Genomic DNA, 16,032 nt, shown 5'->3' on the forward strand with positions numbered 1-16,032 from the left:
ACTGCTGACAAATTCAATCACAGCAGGGGCCGGATTCTGGATTCAGGACTAACCTAAGGGCCTAACAAGGTCACCTTTTAAAGCGTAAACGGTCAACCTTGTTTCATCTCCTATATGATAAAAAACTTAGCACTGATGATAAATGATTTTTACATTTAAAAAGTTAAAGAGAAAAGTTTAAGGGCTCACAATCTAAGAAAAGTACATTTATTAGTTCAAAAAGGTCAAAACATGAAAGTGAAACTGAAAAATAATGTTTTTAAAGGCAAATATATTAAAAGTAAAAAATTATGAGTTTAAAAGGTCAAAAAACGAAATAAAATTTGTACTCATGAAATTAAAAGTCAAAATTTCAAATTGTAGTCTAAAAGGTCAAACTATGGGATTATGAAGTCCAAGTTTGGAGTTGAAAATATGAGGTAAAATACAAAATAATTGGTTTAAAAAAATGTCAAAATATCTCTTAAGAATTAGAATTATGAATCTTAAAGCTCAAAATATTATATAAGAAGTCAAAATTATGAGTTGAAATGCTCAGAGTATGAAATAAAAGTCAAAATCCTAAGTTTGAGTCCTAATTGTGAGATCCTAAATTGAAAATATGAAATTAAAACACAAATTTATTTATTTTCCCACATTCCTGATTCCTTATCTAAACATTTTTACTCCTTACTTTTTCAGATTTTATGACTTAATAAGGATATCTTAAATCATCAGGATAAGTTCACATTTTTATACTTCAGGAAATCTGCAGACCTCAGACTGATGGGCCAGTTAGAACAGAAAAATCAGATCATCCTGGGGGCCGGATTAAACTGTTCCACGGGCCGGATTTGGCCCCCAGGCCTTGAGTTGGACACCTGTGATCTAAAGCATATACACATCCATTCATCCATCATCCATCCATCCATGCATCTGTCCATCCAGGCATCCATCCATCCATCCATCCCATCCATCCATCCATCATCCATCCATCCATGCATCCGTCCATCCATCCATCCATTCATTCATCTGTCCATCCATCCATCCATCCATCCATCCATCCATCCATCCATCCATTCATCATCCATCCATCCATCATCCATCTATTCATCTGTCCATCCATCCATGCATGCATCCATCCATCCAAGCATTCATCCATCCATTCATCCATCCATCCGTTCATCCATCCATCCATCCATCCATCCATCCATCCATCCATCCATCCAAGCACCCCATCATTCTTCAATCCATCCATCCATCATCCATCCATCCATCAATACATACATACATACATACATACATACATACATACATGCATCCATCCATCCATCCATTATCCATCCATTCATCTGTCCATCCATCCATCCATCCATCCATCCATCCATTCATCATCCATCCATCCATCATCCATCTATTCATCTGTCCATCCATCCATGCATGCATCTGTCCATCTGTCCATCCATCCATCTGTCCGCACATCCACCATCTATCCGTCCATCCATCCATGCATGCATCTGTCCGTCCATCTAAAATACATCTAAATATTCCACACAAAGGCATGATGGGAAATCTCTGCCCTCAAGATTCAAAATGGCAGTAGGTGGAGCTTTTTAACCTTCCTCTTTACTGAATGTATGAAACCTGAAGGATGTTTACTCTGAATGGAGCTAAAATCAACACTCAGGTGTTTAATCCTTTTCTTCTTACCTGTCTTCTCCAAGTGGGCCATGTGGATTTGTGACCCATTACTGCCACCTTCTGCTCTGGAGTACGTGGCTCAAATTATTAGTTTCACTGACGCGTTGGTATTATGCTGACTCAACTAAATGAAATGTATAAATTTGAAGTTCTTCCATTTTATGATAAACTAACATAATATAATAACATTTCACCTTAAAAGACTTAGGTTGAAACTGCATGATGATATCTTGTAAATGTAGCAAACAGATGGTTTGTTTAAAAGTATTTCAGCCCTGCTTGAGATAACTTCAATACTTAATGTCAGCAAAACACAAATATTTTTTACAGGGGACTTATTTGCTTTTACTTTATTAAAAAAAAAAAAAAAAAAAAAAAATATATATATATATATATATATATATATATATATATATATATATATATATATATATATATATATCCAACAAATGCATTTATTTAAAGTTAACAGAACTTGTTTTTTCAAAAGCAAACAATTCCTCTAGTTTGTTTTGTTTTGTTTTGATTTGTTTTGGGGGTTTTTTTGAGTGTAGCTGAATTTTCACCACAAATTATTTCATAAATATCCATCAAAAATTCGGGAAATAAGGGGTTGGATGCTCAGAATTTCCTGGGGGACTACCAGACCCCCTTTCTGATATTATATTGATCACTGTGATTAAATAAATCCTGTACTGTTGTCAAACTTTAGTTAATTCTTATGGTTGGGACCACAGCAGCATGGTAGTGTCACTAGTAAATCCAGCACCAGTTAAACCATAACACCTGAGACAAATTAAATGTTTCAAATCTAAAATGACAATCAAATTTTTGATTGTTTTTTTAAGTCTTTGACTATTTTTATTTTTATTTTTATATTAACATGTCAGCAAACATTTTGGGATCATTTTAAAGGGATTTCAATTACAGAAATTATTTTTATGGTTTTTAGTTAATATAAGTGATCTCTAACGGCCTGCATACGATAACTCAGAGCAAAACAGATGAAATCATTATTTTCTTAAAAATAGAAATTTGATCCATTATAAACAAAAGGACGTCACTAATTTGTTTTGCTTTGTTCTACCAGTTTTCCTCCTTTTGTTCATCTTTGTGTCTGCTTTCTTTTATTTATGCATCACTGTTAGATCAACTTTAGGCTATTTCTTTCCTTAAGTTTTTGTTTTGCTATATCTCTCTTTCTTTGGATATTTTTTATGAAATAGCAAGTCTCAAAGACAAATTTAAATTTTTAAAAAAGTTTTGTTAGATCAAATTCTAATCAAATGAAAAACCACTGATTGAAGTCGGTGCTCCTCTTCCTCCCTGTGACTCCCTGCAGCCCTGCTCCTCAATCTATCAACCCCCCTCCCTCCCTGACGTCCAAACCCACCCAAACAGCCCCCCCCAACCCTCCCCCCTCTGGAGGTGATAAAAGTGTACAGTAAGACTCACTGACCCGCTCCTCATCCTCATCATCATCATGGTTCTTGGCAGGGATGCCGTCGCCCGCCGGCGCTCTCAGGAAGTCAGAGAAGTCTGGTTTCTGCGGCGCTGTGCCTTCGCCGAGCGGCGCCTCCTCCGCCTCCACCTCCTCCTCTTCTTCTTCCTCCTCTTCCCCCCGAACGGCTTTCACACACCACCACCGGCCCGTCATTACCGGGCCTCGAGGTGAGGTCGTCAACCAGTCACCCCCGACCAACCGACCCTGACCACCTCCACCAGAACCTCCTCCCCCACTCTTCCCCTACTCCCCCTTCTCTCACACACGCGATCCCCCCACCCTCCCCTTCACTAGCTGTGGGTTTTGTCAGGAGAAGGCACAGAGAGCAGGAGGAGTTTTCACCTGTAGAGACACACCTGTAGGCTTCAGGCAGGGCTGTGTGTCTGACCCCTGTCTCCCCTCTCCTCACCCCCAGCCTCCCTCTCTCCTCCTCTCCAGGTTATGTTCAAGTGTCACTCTGTCATTTCTGTTTGCTGGTTTTATATTTGGAGTTTGTTAGCGCTAATGCTGAGCTTGTAATCTTGATTGTGTGCAGTGTTGTTCCTTTTATTTAACTTTAATTTACTTTTCATAAATCGTTTTCTGCAACACCCACACCTGAAGGGGATTAAAGCCAGTGAAAGATAATTTAGAGACACAATTCTATTTTTTTATTTTTTCAAATCTAGGGAGGGGGAGAAAAATTTGCAGACTTTGAACCGAATTTTGAGATTAAAATCATTGTTTCTGAGATAAAGTGTCTTAATTCTAAGATGTTGTCTTTAAAGTCAGAATTCAGATATCAAAATCAGAAATCTGAAATCAAAGTTGGAATACAGAGATCAAAGTCAGAATTCAGAGATCAAAGTCAGAATTCAGAGATCAAAGTCAGAATTCTTAGATCAAATTTAGAATTCTGAAATCAAAGTCAGAATTCAGAGATCAAAGTCAGAATTCTGAGATCAAATTTAGAATTCTGAGATCAAAGTCAGAATTCTGAGATCAAAGTCAGAATTCTGAAATCAAAGTCAGAATTTTGAGATCAAAGTCAGAATTCTGAGATTAAAGTCAAAATTCTGAGATTAAAGTTGGATTTCTGAGAAATATAGATAAATATCTCTTAATATGAGAAAAATAAAGTTACAATTTTTTTTTTCACTGGCTCTAGTCCTCTTTTGTTCAAGCTTCTGTGTTGTTTTCCTCTGTTTCATTTCTATTTTCTCATTTGAATCTCATAACTCAGCTCAGATTTCGTTTGTCTAATGAAGACTAGAAAGATCTTGAATAAGTAGCGAATTAAACTTAAATGAATCAGTTCTAGATTTTCAAAGCTGACAGTTAAATAATGTTGGTCCTACTGATACTTGTCGTAAGTTTGATCTGACGTCACAGCAATGAATTGGTTGTCAAGCGGTGCCTACATATCCCAGGATGCATTGCAGCTTCTGCTTGCTCCCTTGGTTAAAATGAATGAATCTGAATACAGTAGAATGTCAACACTCTGGTATTCTGCACAGGTAGAGGTGGACGCTGAAAGCTTGAAATAAACCCCCAGTTTTACCCACATGCTTCTGAGCATTTCTAGAATATTTCCTGAGTCCTCCTCCCCTTATGCCTCATCACCTCCTCCCTCCCTTCTCCTCATATCTCCTCAGTTTGCTCCAATATCTCTCATGTGTACTTCTTTCTCCTGCTCCCAATCTTATGGCAAGTTTCCCCTCCATTTCTTCCTCCCTTCCTTCTCCCTCTTTTCCTCTCAGGGTTTTTGCCCCTCTGTCTCTTTCACGTCTCATTGTTCACCTCCTCTCTCCTTCCTTTCTTCTCAGACTGCTTTCTCCTTTTCCCTCCCTTAACTCATGCACTCCCCATCTTTCCTCCTCCTTCTTGTCCTAAAGACCCTCCTCCTCCTCCATCCTCCCTCCATCCTTCATCCTGCAGGTTAAATAAAGGTATCTGTCATTTTGAATCCTCTCCTCCTTCTTATCATTTATCAATCCGTGTCTTCATGGCAAATATCTTCTTCAGGAAGAAGTTGGCAGAAGACAGACGAAGGAGGAGGGAGGAGGAGGAGGAGGGAGGAGGGGTTGTCTGAGGCAGTGAAGCGAGGCAATTTGCAAAGTGGAACTAATCCCGGCTCTTTCTTCTGTGTTCGACATGCAGGCCGCTACTCCTCCGTACCACACACTCTCACACACACAGAGTAGTTAAAGGAAGAGTCCCATGTTTTAGAAAACTCGCCGACTTACCGGAAGAAAGACGAGACGATCAATATCAGTTTAGTTTCATCGGTTCACTTTCTTAGAAAGATTAATTATCAGTCTTCGGTTTTTATTTCTGAAACTTTCTAACTGTAGCTGCTGTGACCTGTGCTTGCTGTAGAGGGCGCTAACAGGCCCCTCATAATGTTAAGAGATCCAAATTTAATGCTTTATATCAAGTGCCTTTTGTTAAACTGCATCAGAGACGTGTTTAATGATTGCTCATATGTCTAACTGCATCCAGAGAGAATCCACCCACCATGCCCACTGCGCACACTGATTGGTCTCCTGTGAAAGTGGGCGGGTTCTTTAGTCCAGGGTCTTTTTCTTGTGCAGAAAGCAACAATACGCTTTGATAAATGTTTCATTAGGTAATTATTATTCAAAGTGAAGTTGCTACGGAACCTATCCCTCATTTTTGTCATATCTGTGAAAATCAGACAACATTCATACCTGTTCAATAACACGGCAACAAACAATGATCTACTGCTTTCCCTGAACTGGTTACATTTGTTATTTTTGGTTTCAAAGCTGCACTTTAGAAGAACTCACCACATTTACTTATTAAACAAGCACAAACAGCCACACATCTCTGCTTTTCTTGCAGAGATGTTTTTGCTCTTCTCTCTACCAGCCTCAGCATGAGTTCAATCCACCAACAAGCTCCGCCTGTAGTCAGGATGTTCCTCAGCATCTTTTTCTCCATTCAGCTAAACGCTCATTTAAATTTCATTACCCTTCAGGCTTCACTTTAATTTACTACCCTTCAAAGCCATTAACCCCTTAAAGCCTGTTGTATCATATTTGACACATACTTTTATGATACCTCTATCTAATCAATATGGTCAATAAATTAATAAAAAAAAACATTCTGAATAAAATCTGATAAATAATTAAAATGCCCTCAAGTGGATTATCAGTTACCAAAAACACCTAACCTATCAAATGAGATAGAAAAAATATATATGTTAAATAAATAATTATTTGTTTTTTTTTAATTTGGAATAATTTGTGTTTTCAGGCTGTAAGGGGTTAAGGACAAAATGTCCACTTCCAAAAACCTGCTATAAAAACTTAACAGATTAATACTTTTTTCTGCTTATTTTTGCATAAATCTCTTAAACAACTTCAGCTGTGCTCAGAACTACCAAACATTCAATCATTTTGAGGATTTTAACCCTTTAAATGCCTGTTTGATTACTTAAAGTCAGTGTTGTTTTTTATGACAAAAAGAGAAAAATGTTATATCTTCCTTAAACCAAATGTTGGATGACTGGGGCATTATGTCCAAATCCAGCTTGGACATGATTAGCTAAAATATTGACTTTGATGCATTTTTAGTTTTTGCGTAGCATCAAATTTAAAATTTACAACACTTTTGGGTCATTAAGGACAAAAACGTCCCATTGACTCCCATTCAAATAACATGTTTTGATCTCATAGCCTTTTCATGATAAAATCATGCATTCTGTAATGTTATGGTTCAGTTTTTGAGAAAAATAGTCAAATTTGTCATTTTTACTATTCACCACTAAAATCAGCCATTTCCCTTTTATGGTTCTATGCATGAAAACCCTGTCGTTTCATTAGTTCCACTATTAGAGCAACTGAAATTTGAACCCAAAAATTTGCCTGGAAAGAAACTTTGTCTGGGAGCAGAAAAAGAGGAAAAATTTGCCCAAATGGACAAAAATGTCCCTAGTGATGCCTGAGGGTTGAAACTACTAGTTTAAATAGAAGAAAATCCTTAAAAAGCAGTCAGATTCCTCACAGAGTCATCATGTCAGCTGGTATGATGTTAGCCTGACAGACTCTCTACAGTGTGGCTAACATTAAAAGCTAGCCCTGCCAGCCTTCGTTCCTCTACAGAGTGATATGGTGCTGGATATGTGGCCTCTTCTCTCTTCATGGTTATAGTTATACATGAGTTCAACATTCAACAGTCTACATGCCACTTTATTTCCATCTGTTAGTTAAAATCAGTCATACCGTGCTGGCGAAGCCAAGGCTTTGCCTCACCATGTCTCCGCCCACCGGGGAGGGAGTAATCAGCGAATCAGATCATATTAGTGATCCGGATCACCGTCTGGATCCAGGGATGCTTTTAAAGAATTCTTCACTATTGGGAGATAGGGCTGAAGGTGGAGGTCTGAGCTCTCTGTGCTTTTCTAGGTGACACTTTTATCCTAATTTTTGCAATCATTTGCCTCTTTCTGCCCATTTTCCCACCTCTTTGCTGATTTGTGCCCATTTTAGTCACTTTCTACTCATTTTTTGCCACTTTCTGAGCATTTCTGCCACTTCTTTTTGTCACTTTTTTCCAATTTTTAAACTTTTATCCTTTTATCTCCCATTTAAGCTGCCTTTTGCAATTAAATGCCACTTTTCACCCATTTTTCCCACTGTTTTCTGATTTTTGCCCATTTGAGTCACTTTTCACTAATTTTTGCCCATTTTTGCCCATTTTTGCCACCTGTAACTCGTGTTTTGCCACTTCTCACCCATTTTTATCTTTTTCTGCCCTTTTGAGCCATTTTTAAGACCGTGTTAGCCACTTTAAGCCCATTTCTGCCACTTCTTTTTGTCACTTTTTTCCAATTTTTAAACTTTTATCCTTTTATCTCCCATTTAAGCTTGCAATTAAATACCACTTTTGCCCATTATCCCACCCTTTTTTCAAAATTATGCCCATTTTAGTCACCTTTTACTCATTTTTGCAATGCTTTTGCTACTGTTGGACTACTTTTGCCACCTTTCACTTATTTTAATTACCACTTCTTAGATTGCTGCTCTTGCAGATGTATTTTTCAACAGTTTGGCTGTTTGGTTGAGTAACTCTGGTTAAAAGTATTTTTATTTTGTGGGGACCAGGAGACACCTCCGTCTCTCCAGCTGTCTGTAAAGACTCCAACATTAACGTGTTTCAGTGACATGATTCAGTCTCTCCAACTCAAACAGAAATAAAACGTCTCTTTTGCATTCCTTCGCACTGATTGGATGATTGTTTCTGCTCCTTTATGGTGATGTCGTGGTGTGTTTGTGTGTCTGTGTGTGTTTTAAATGTGTGTATGCCTGTTAGAGAGAGGAGGAGGGCAGAGAAAGCCATCCATCCAATGATTACTGTAAATACATCGGCCGCAGGATGCACACACACACACACCCACACACACACACACACACCCACGCTCGGTCAGTGTGTATTGTCAGAGTGATAAATCACAGCCGACTTTAAGTGAATTAGTGCAGCAGCTTTAACTCTCCATACATCCCTCTCTCGCTCTCCTGGTCTCTCTCTCTCTCTCGTTCTCTTTTTAATATTTGAATGTCTCTCTCTATCTTTTATTTCTCGTCTTTTGGCTTTCTCATGCTCTGTTTTCTCCCTCTCTCAGTCCTCAGAGCTCTATACATCACAGTCCTTAACGAGGCCTCACCCACTAACGAGCAATCAGAGAGTATTAGACCAATTAGAGGCCTAATTGAATTGGAGAGGAGAGAGGGAGGGGTGAAGGAGGGAAGGAAACAAGAAAGGAGAGGAGAGAAAAGTAAGAGTGTGACAAGTGAGGAAGGAAAAAGGACACAAAGGTTGGCAAAAAGAAGAGAATATGAGAGGAAGAAAAGAAGGAAGTATGGGGAGAAAAGAGATAATGTAGGAAAGAAGGGAAGGATGGGAGGTGATGAGAGAAGGAAGCTAATAAAAAAGGAGAGGGTGATAGGAGGATGATGAGCAGCAAAGGTTAGGGGAAGAGTGGAAGAAGAAGAAATGAACAGAAGGGAAATGAGGGAGTCAGCAAAGGAGGAAAGAAAGAAAGGAGAGAAGGAAGGAAAAAAGATGACTAAGGGAAGAGAGAGACAGTGGAAGGAAGAGGACAGGACAGGGAGGAAACAGGGGGTGAAAGAAGGGCAGAAGAAGAAAGGAGGAGAGGAGAAAAGGAGGTGGGTGGGAAGGAACAAAATGATGCAAAAAAACAAAGACGAATAATTCCAATGGAATAAAGCAAAATGGATCAGGTTCATCCCAGATCCGTGAATGATTGAGAAAGTGTGTGGTCACACAGTTGTGAAAGATGCTGTATGTAGAAATCTGAAATACCAGTTTAAAAAGTGACTGTTCCCATGTAAAAAAATATTAAGGTCTTAAAGACTCTTAAATATTTCCTGAAGTTTTAAAAGACAGAGCTTAACTTTTATAGTTATAACAGGATGCCATATGTTGGTTCAGAGTCATGGCTCACCCGTTTCCAGGCGCTGCTAAGCTCCGCCCTCCTCCATGTTCTTCATGCTCCATACTACTACTTGTTTTAAATCGAGGACTCTGTTCAGTAAAAAGCACATCATCAGATGTATTTACAAAACAGAAAAAAGTCTGTTCTGTTTTTATTGTGCCTTCAGCACGTGTTTGCCTTCTGGGATCACTCCCAAAGCGATCAGGAAGTGCTTTTATCAGTGCAATTCTCCTCCTTTATGAGAAATCTACTGTAGACACGCCGTTTTTATCGAACAGAGTCCTCAATTTAAAACAGGAAGTAAACAGCAGAACTGGGCGGAGGTGCTCGTCACACGATGTTCATGTTTTGGTTGGGAGCCCCCTAGTGGTGGACTTTTGCATATTGAGCATTAAAGAACAGCAGGCGTGGGGGTTATTCATGCTAGATCAGCACTCCTGTGAGCCAGTAGTAGGGCTGGGCAATCAATCAAAATTTAGGGCAAGTAGCAATGTGGCTTTCTGCAATTTTCAACTTTCAGAAATTCCTTTTTTTTTTTTGTTTACCTGAAATGTGTGTTAAAACGCAAGTTTAATGTCGAGATGGTACGCTCTATCCCCATTTTAAAAGTGGTGTACTGTAGTGTGAAGTAAAATGAGAATGGCACAATAATGATTTTTCTCTTCAATACGACAATTTATATCAACTTGGCCATACAAGTCAAAATACTCACAATTAAATATTTTTTTGATGTATTATATAAATCTACTAATGTACTTATTTATTTATTTATTCATTTATTTATTATTATATTTTTTATTACATCTGCTAAGGAGGTTATGTGATCGGGTTGGTTAGTTTGTTTGTTAGCAACATAACTCAAAAGGTTTTGGACAGATTTTCAGGAAATTTTCAGGAAATGTCAGAAATGGCATAAGGAAGAACTGATTAGATTTTGGGACTGATCCAGATCACCGTCTAGATCCAGGAATGTTTTTAAAGGGTTCTTCACTGTTGGGAGACGGGGCTGATGGCGGAGGTCTGCACTCTCTGAGTGCTTTTCTAGTTTAGTATATGTGTTCAGCCAAATTTTAATCTATTTATGATTGTGTTATTTAATATAGACTGGTTTATTCTTTTGTTTCATGTTGAAAAATATATAAGATGAGAAAAATAATTGCATATTAAATCACAATGATAGGGAAAAATAATTACAGTCAGGTTATTTTCCAAATTGTTAAGCCCTAGACCAGTGATACCCAACGTGTGGCTCTTTTGTGATGATTTCAGGCTCTTTTATGTCTAAATTTGAAATATTATTCCTCCAGAAAACCTTTATAAAGGGAAACTATGACCTCAGAAATTATCCATAACAAGCCGCATTATTCAGTTTGGATCCCCATATTGATTAACTTGGCTTTAATTTCAAACCTTTATTTTTTGTCTGTATATTTCCATCGCCCTTATTTGCAATTTTTTTGCAATTTTTTCAATTTTTTTGCCACTTTTAGTCCATTTTACTGCTTTAAGCCGACGTTTGAGATCTCTTTTTGCCCTAGTTTTACGTCTGCCACCAGTTTTTGCCGCTTTTATTCTGCTGTTTACTATTTGTAATTTTTTCCCTTTTTTGCCACTTTTTCACCCAAAGCCATGTTTGCCATTAAATGCCACTGTTTTCAGCATTCTTGTCACTCTTTGCTGCTTTTTGACCATTTTTCCCAGATTTTTGCCCATTTTAGTCACTTTTAAACTCATTTTTTACAATGTTTTTGCTGATTTTTGCCCATTTTTTGCCACCTGTAACTATTTTTTGGTAACTTCTTGCTAATTTTTGCCACTTTCTGCCCTATTCTGACACTTTTTCTCCCAGTTTTTCCACTTTCAACCACTTTTTGCCATTTTTTGCCTACTTTGCCCCTTTTCGCCCCTTGTTGCCACTGTTTTACTGCTGTTTGACCAGTATTTGCCACCTTGTACTTATTTTTAGTGCCACTTGAATCAGTTTTTGCCACTTCTCACCTCTTAGATTGTGGCAAAGGCATTTTCAACAACTTGGCTCTTTGGTGGAGCAGGTTGAGTATCACTGCCCTAGACAGTAATGGACTACCAACTGATCTAGGGATGGAAATGATAAGATTTTATTGATATCAGCGCCATTATCCAACCTGCTTATCCATTCAATTCTTTATTGATTCCCTTATCGATTTCTTCCTTTGGGAAAAAAGTAGTTTTACTCTTGGAAATGTCTCAGTTAAAGCAAAACTCTGGTTCTCAGTCTCTGAACTTGAATTAGAATACAAAACTACGGCTCATTTTCTTTAAAAAATTAAAGGGTAATAACTAGACTCTGGATCATAGATAGAAATGGTATTCTTGTTAAAAAGTTAACAGTTCTTGTGCTAAAATATTCATGCCTTGCATAAAAACACTGTTGGACAGACGTTTCACGCCACTCTGTTTGCATCATTTTTTGGGAAATGAAGCCACACTTTCCAGCACTTTGGCCTGTTTTTGACGGCCTGCCATGTTTACTTCCTCCACTTCTCTGTTCTTGTTAGCTGACTGCCTCTCAGGGCCGTGTTTTTCAAAGCCGTGGAAGTGAGACATTGATGAGGAAATCATGAAATAAAATATAAAGGATGTTGATGAATTTAACCAACTCTATCCGGCTCTCATCCTTGATCCCCATCCCTAAACTGGTTTATAGTTAACCCTTTGTGAGGAGGCTTAAGCATCTTTTTTAAGATCTATTTTGGGCTTTAATGCCTTTATCTAGAGAGGAAGAGGACAGACGATAGTCAGAATTAGGGGTGGAGGGTGGGGGAACAAGCCGCAGACCAGAGGTGAAGCCAGGATGTCTGCGTACATGCAGCGACCTGACCCCCATCTGTGACCCCGGCCTGAGCGCTTTAATCCACAGGAAGCAGGGCTCCACTACTGCCGTATGTCCACATAGTCTCTAAAATGAATTAACACCAGTAATAATCAGAGGGTTTGATAAAACAGAGCCCAGGAGCTCAGGAGGAGGAGAACACCCTCATTCAGTACACATTAGTGAAACATTTAAGCCGATGATCCTCAGTGTGTGGCTCTGGAGCCACATGTGGCTCTTCTCTGAGGATTTGTGGCTCTTTTATGTCCTAATTTGAAATATTATTCCCCCAGAAAACCTTAGAAAATGGAAATTTTGACCTCAGAAATTAATCACATTAATTAGTTTGTTTCTTAAATTTACACAGAAGGCTCAAATTTAAAATTGAATTGTCCCATTTTGCCACTTTTATCCCACTTTTGCCCTGTTTCACAATTTTTTGCACATTTAAGCTACATTTTGCAATTAAATACCACTTTCTTCTTATCTTTTTGCCCATATTTGCCACTTCTGTTTGCCAATTTTCCACCATTTTTTTTTACCATTTTTTGCACATTTAAGCTACCTTTGGCCATTAAATACCAATTTTTTTTCTCATTTTGTTCATTTTGCAACTTCTGTTTGCCAGTTTTCCCTACTTTTTTCCACTTTTCACCTATTTAAGCTACCTTTTGCAATATATATACCAGTTTTTTTCCTATTTTTCTTCCAATTTGCCACGTCTTTGCCACTTTTATCCCATTTTTGCCCTTTTCACCATTTCCCGCCCATTAAAGCTACCTTTTGCCATTAATGACCACTTGTTTCCTATTTTTTTGGCCTATTTTGCCACTCTGGACTGTTTTTTGCTCATTTTAGTCATTTTTCTCTCAATTTTTGCCACCTTAAACTTATTTTTATTGCTACTTCAAGCTGTTTTTGCTACTTTTCACCACTTACATTGTGGCCCCTGCAAAGGTACTTTTCAACAATTTGGCTCTTTGGTTGAGTAACACTGATTTAAGCCTTTCGCATTTTAAATTTGACAATAACAACTTATGGCTCATGACAATAAGAAATCCAGTATCTCTAGTATTAGCATGTGACATAAGGAAAGTTAGAAATAGAGTTTATGGTACAGAAACACCACTGTCTGAGAAGTATGCTCATGTATTTGTGGCTCCTTGTGCATCATTTGCTACATGAGTGTGGTTAGCCCTGCCATTATGAAGCATTGTTGTCTCTAGTGACTCCATACTCACTCTTTGTGATAGACAGCTGGGTGTGAGAGGTGCATTATGGTCCGTTGTGTCTCCTGTGTGTCCATCATGGTGTATCTGCATGTTAAACCACCCCCTTTGAGCCACACCCTCTTTAATCAACCTGAAACGTCACTCTCTCTCCTTCCCTCCTCCCCCTTTTTATCTAAACTCGTCTAACTTTCTCCCCTCTTTTCTCCCCCCACAGCAAGCCCCCACGCTCCCCCCTCCAGCCTCCACTTCTCCTCCTCCCCCATCCTGCAGCAGCCCGGCTCTTACTTCTCCCACCCGGCCATCAGATATCACCCGCAGGAGACGCTCAAGGAGTTCGTCCAGCTGGTCTGTCCTGACTCCGCCCAGCAGGCCGGACAGGTGGGCTTCCTCAACGTAAGCACACAAGCACTCACGCACACCGATCACACACGTAGCCACACTCAGAGACACATGTGAGCGAGTTTCTCCGGCGTCTGACGGGCACAGAGGGCTGCAGAGTGTCTGTGTGTGGCCTTGTGTCTGCAGCGAGATAGTTGATATATCTGTGTCTAGACACTGAATCAATACAGCCTCCACCACCCCTCCAACCACACTCACACTGACGGCTTTTTCTGCTTTTTGCAGATGTAGTAAAGCATGTGGGGCTGAGTGAGTGAAAGTGAAGCCGTAAAAACATCAGGACAATAACAGAAGATTTTTCATGACACTGAAATAAAAAAAAATCTTGTTCAAAAAGCTCTGCTAGGATGGCAACTTCTCTGATCTGATATGATGACATTTTTTTCTTTCTTAAAAGCAAAAAAAATTGCAATTTCCTGTTGTATGTTTAAAGTTTATTAACCCTACCCAAACTATCCAGAAGAATAAGATAGAAAACACCAGCAAATTCTTCAACAAGGGCTCAATTTGCTCTTTTCATGCAAATAAGTAGATCTGTCCATTAACTGATGTTGACCTTTAAGTGCCACTCTCTACGTTAGACAATGATGACTGTGCACTTTTCTATTCAGTTGCATTCTAGATGTATTTAGCAGCCATAAAAGCTACACTATATTGCCAAAAGTATTCACTCACCCATCCAAATAACTGAAATCAGGTGTTTCAATCACTTCCATGTCCACAGGTGTATAAAATCATCACCTAGGCATGCAGACTGTTTCTACAAACATTTGTGAAAGAATGGCTCGCTCTCAGGAGCTCAGTGACTTCCAGCGTGGTACTGTGATAGGATGCCACCTGTGCAACAAGTCCAGTGGTGAAATTTCCTAAATATTCCACAGTCAACTGTCAGTGGTATTATAACAAAGTGGAAGCCATTGGGAACGACAGCAACTCAGCAACCAAGTGGTAGGCCATGTAAAATCATGGAGCGGGGTCAGAGGATGCTGAGGCGCATAGTGCGCAGAGGTCGCCAACTTCCTGCAGAGTCAGTCGCTACAGACCTCCAAACTTCATGTGGCCTTCAGATTAGCTCAAGAACAGTGGTGTGCACGGGGGGGTTCACCCCCCTTGATGCCCAATTGTTGAAAAACGTGCTCTAAAGTGACCTCTTGGGAGCCAAAATGTGTGCTTAAGTGCCCTTCTGGTTGGCAAACACACTAAACTGCTCTCTTGGGTGGAAAAACACACTAAACTCCAGAAGACCATTAGGACCAAGAAATACTATGAAACATTACTGTTGCAATGACTTTTATGTTGGGCCCTTTCTTGATCTATATTGAGCCAGAACTATATCTCACAGAACCAGTTTGGATTAGCTGGTGCTAATATGGTGTTAAAATGCACTAGAATACAGGAAATGGCATCTACTTCATTGAAAATGTTCTGGGGGAAGACCCCCAGACCCCCTAGGGATTTATTTATGTATTTCTGTGTTCTTCACAGTCCAACGTTGAATCTACACAGTTTTTGTGGATGCTGATCTTAACTACAAACTAACTTGAGTAGTCTGTCGAGTTAGTCTATTTTAAGGCTATATAATGAGCCATTTGTAGAACATATAAACATGTCTAAAGTGCCCTTGAAAACATGCCAAACTTAGTGCCCTCTTCAGTGGCGAGAACGCGCTGTATGTGCCCTTTTTTTTCTTTTCGCCCCTGCCCTTGAAAAAGTCTGTGCATGCCACTGCTCAAGAACAGTGTGTAGAGAGCTTCATGGAATGGGTTTCCATGGCCGAGCAGCTGCATCCAAGCCATACATCACCAAGTGTAATGCAAAGCGTGGGATGCAGTGGTGTAAAGCACGCCGCTACTGGACTCTAGAGCAGTGGAGACGCCTTCTCTGGAGTGAGTGATGGCCCAGTCTG

General features: G+C 39.3%; 1 protein-coding gene across 4 annotated transcripts in view; it reads left to right on the plus strand.

Annotated features, from left to right (window-relative positions):
* nfia (nuclear factor I/A) overlaps positions 1–16,032 on the plus strand; it is a 347,682-nt gene that overhangs the window by 307,436 nt on the left and 24,214 nt on the right. For 3 of the 4 annotated variants that reach the window (XM_041791310.1, XM_041791313.1, XM_041791312.1), the window contains one exon: positions 13,942–14,120. In XM_041791310.1, the coding sequence (XP_041647244.1) occupies positions 13,942–14,120 (179 nt within the window). The remainder of the gene's footprint in view (positions 1–13,941; positions 14,121–16,032) is intronic. The other variant, XM_041791311.1, reaches the window with a different exon arrangement.

The sequence above is a fragment of the Cheilinus undulatus genome, linkage group 7 (assembly GCF_018320785.1).
Source record: "Cheilinus undulatus linkage group 7, ASM1832078v1, whole genome shotgun sequence".
Lineage (NCBI taxonomy): Eukaryota > Metazoa > Chordata > Actinopteri > Labriformes > Labridae > Cheilinus > Cheilinus undulatus.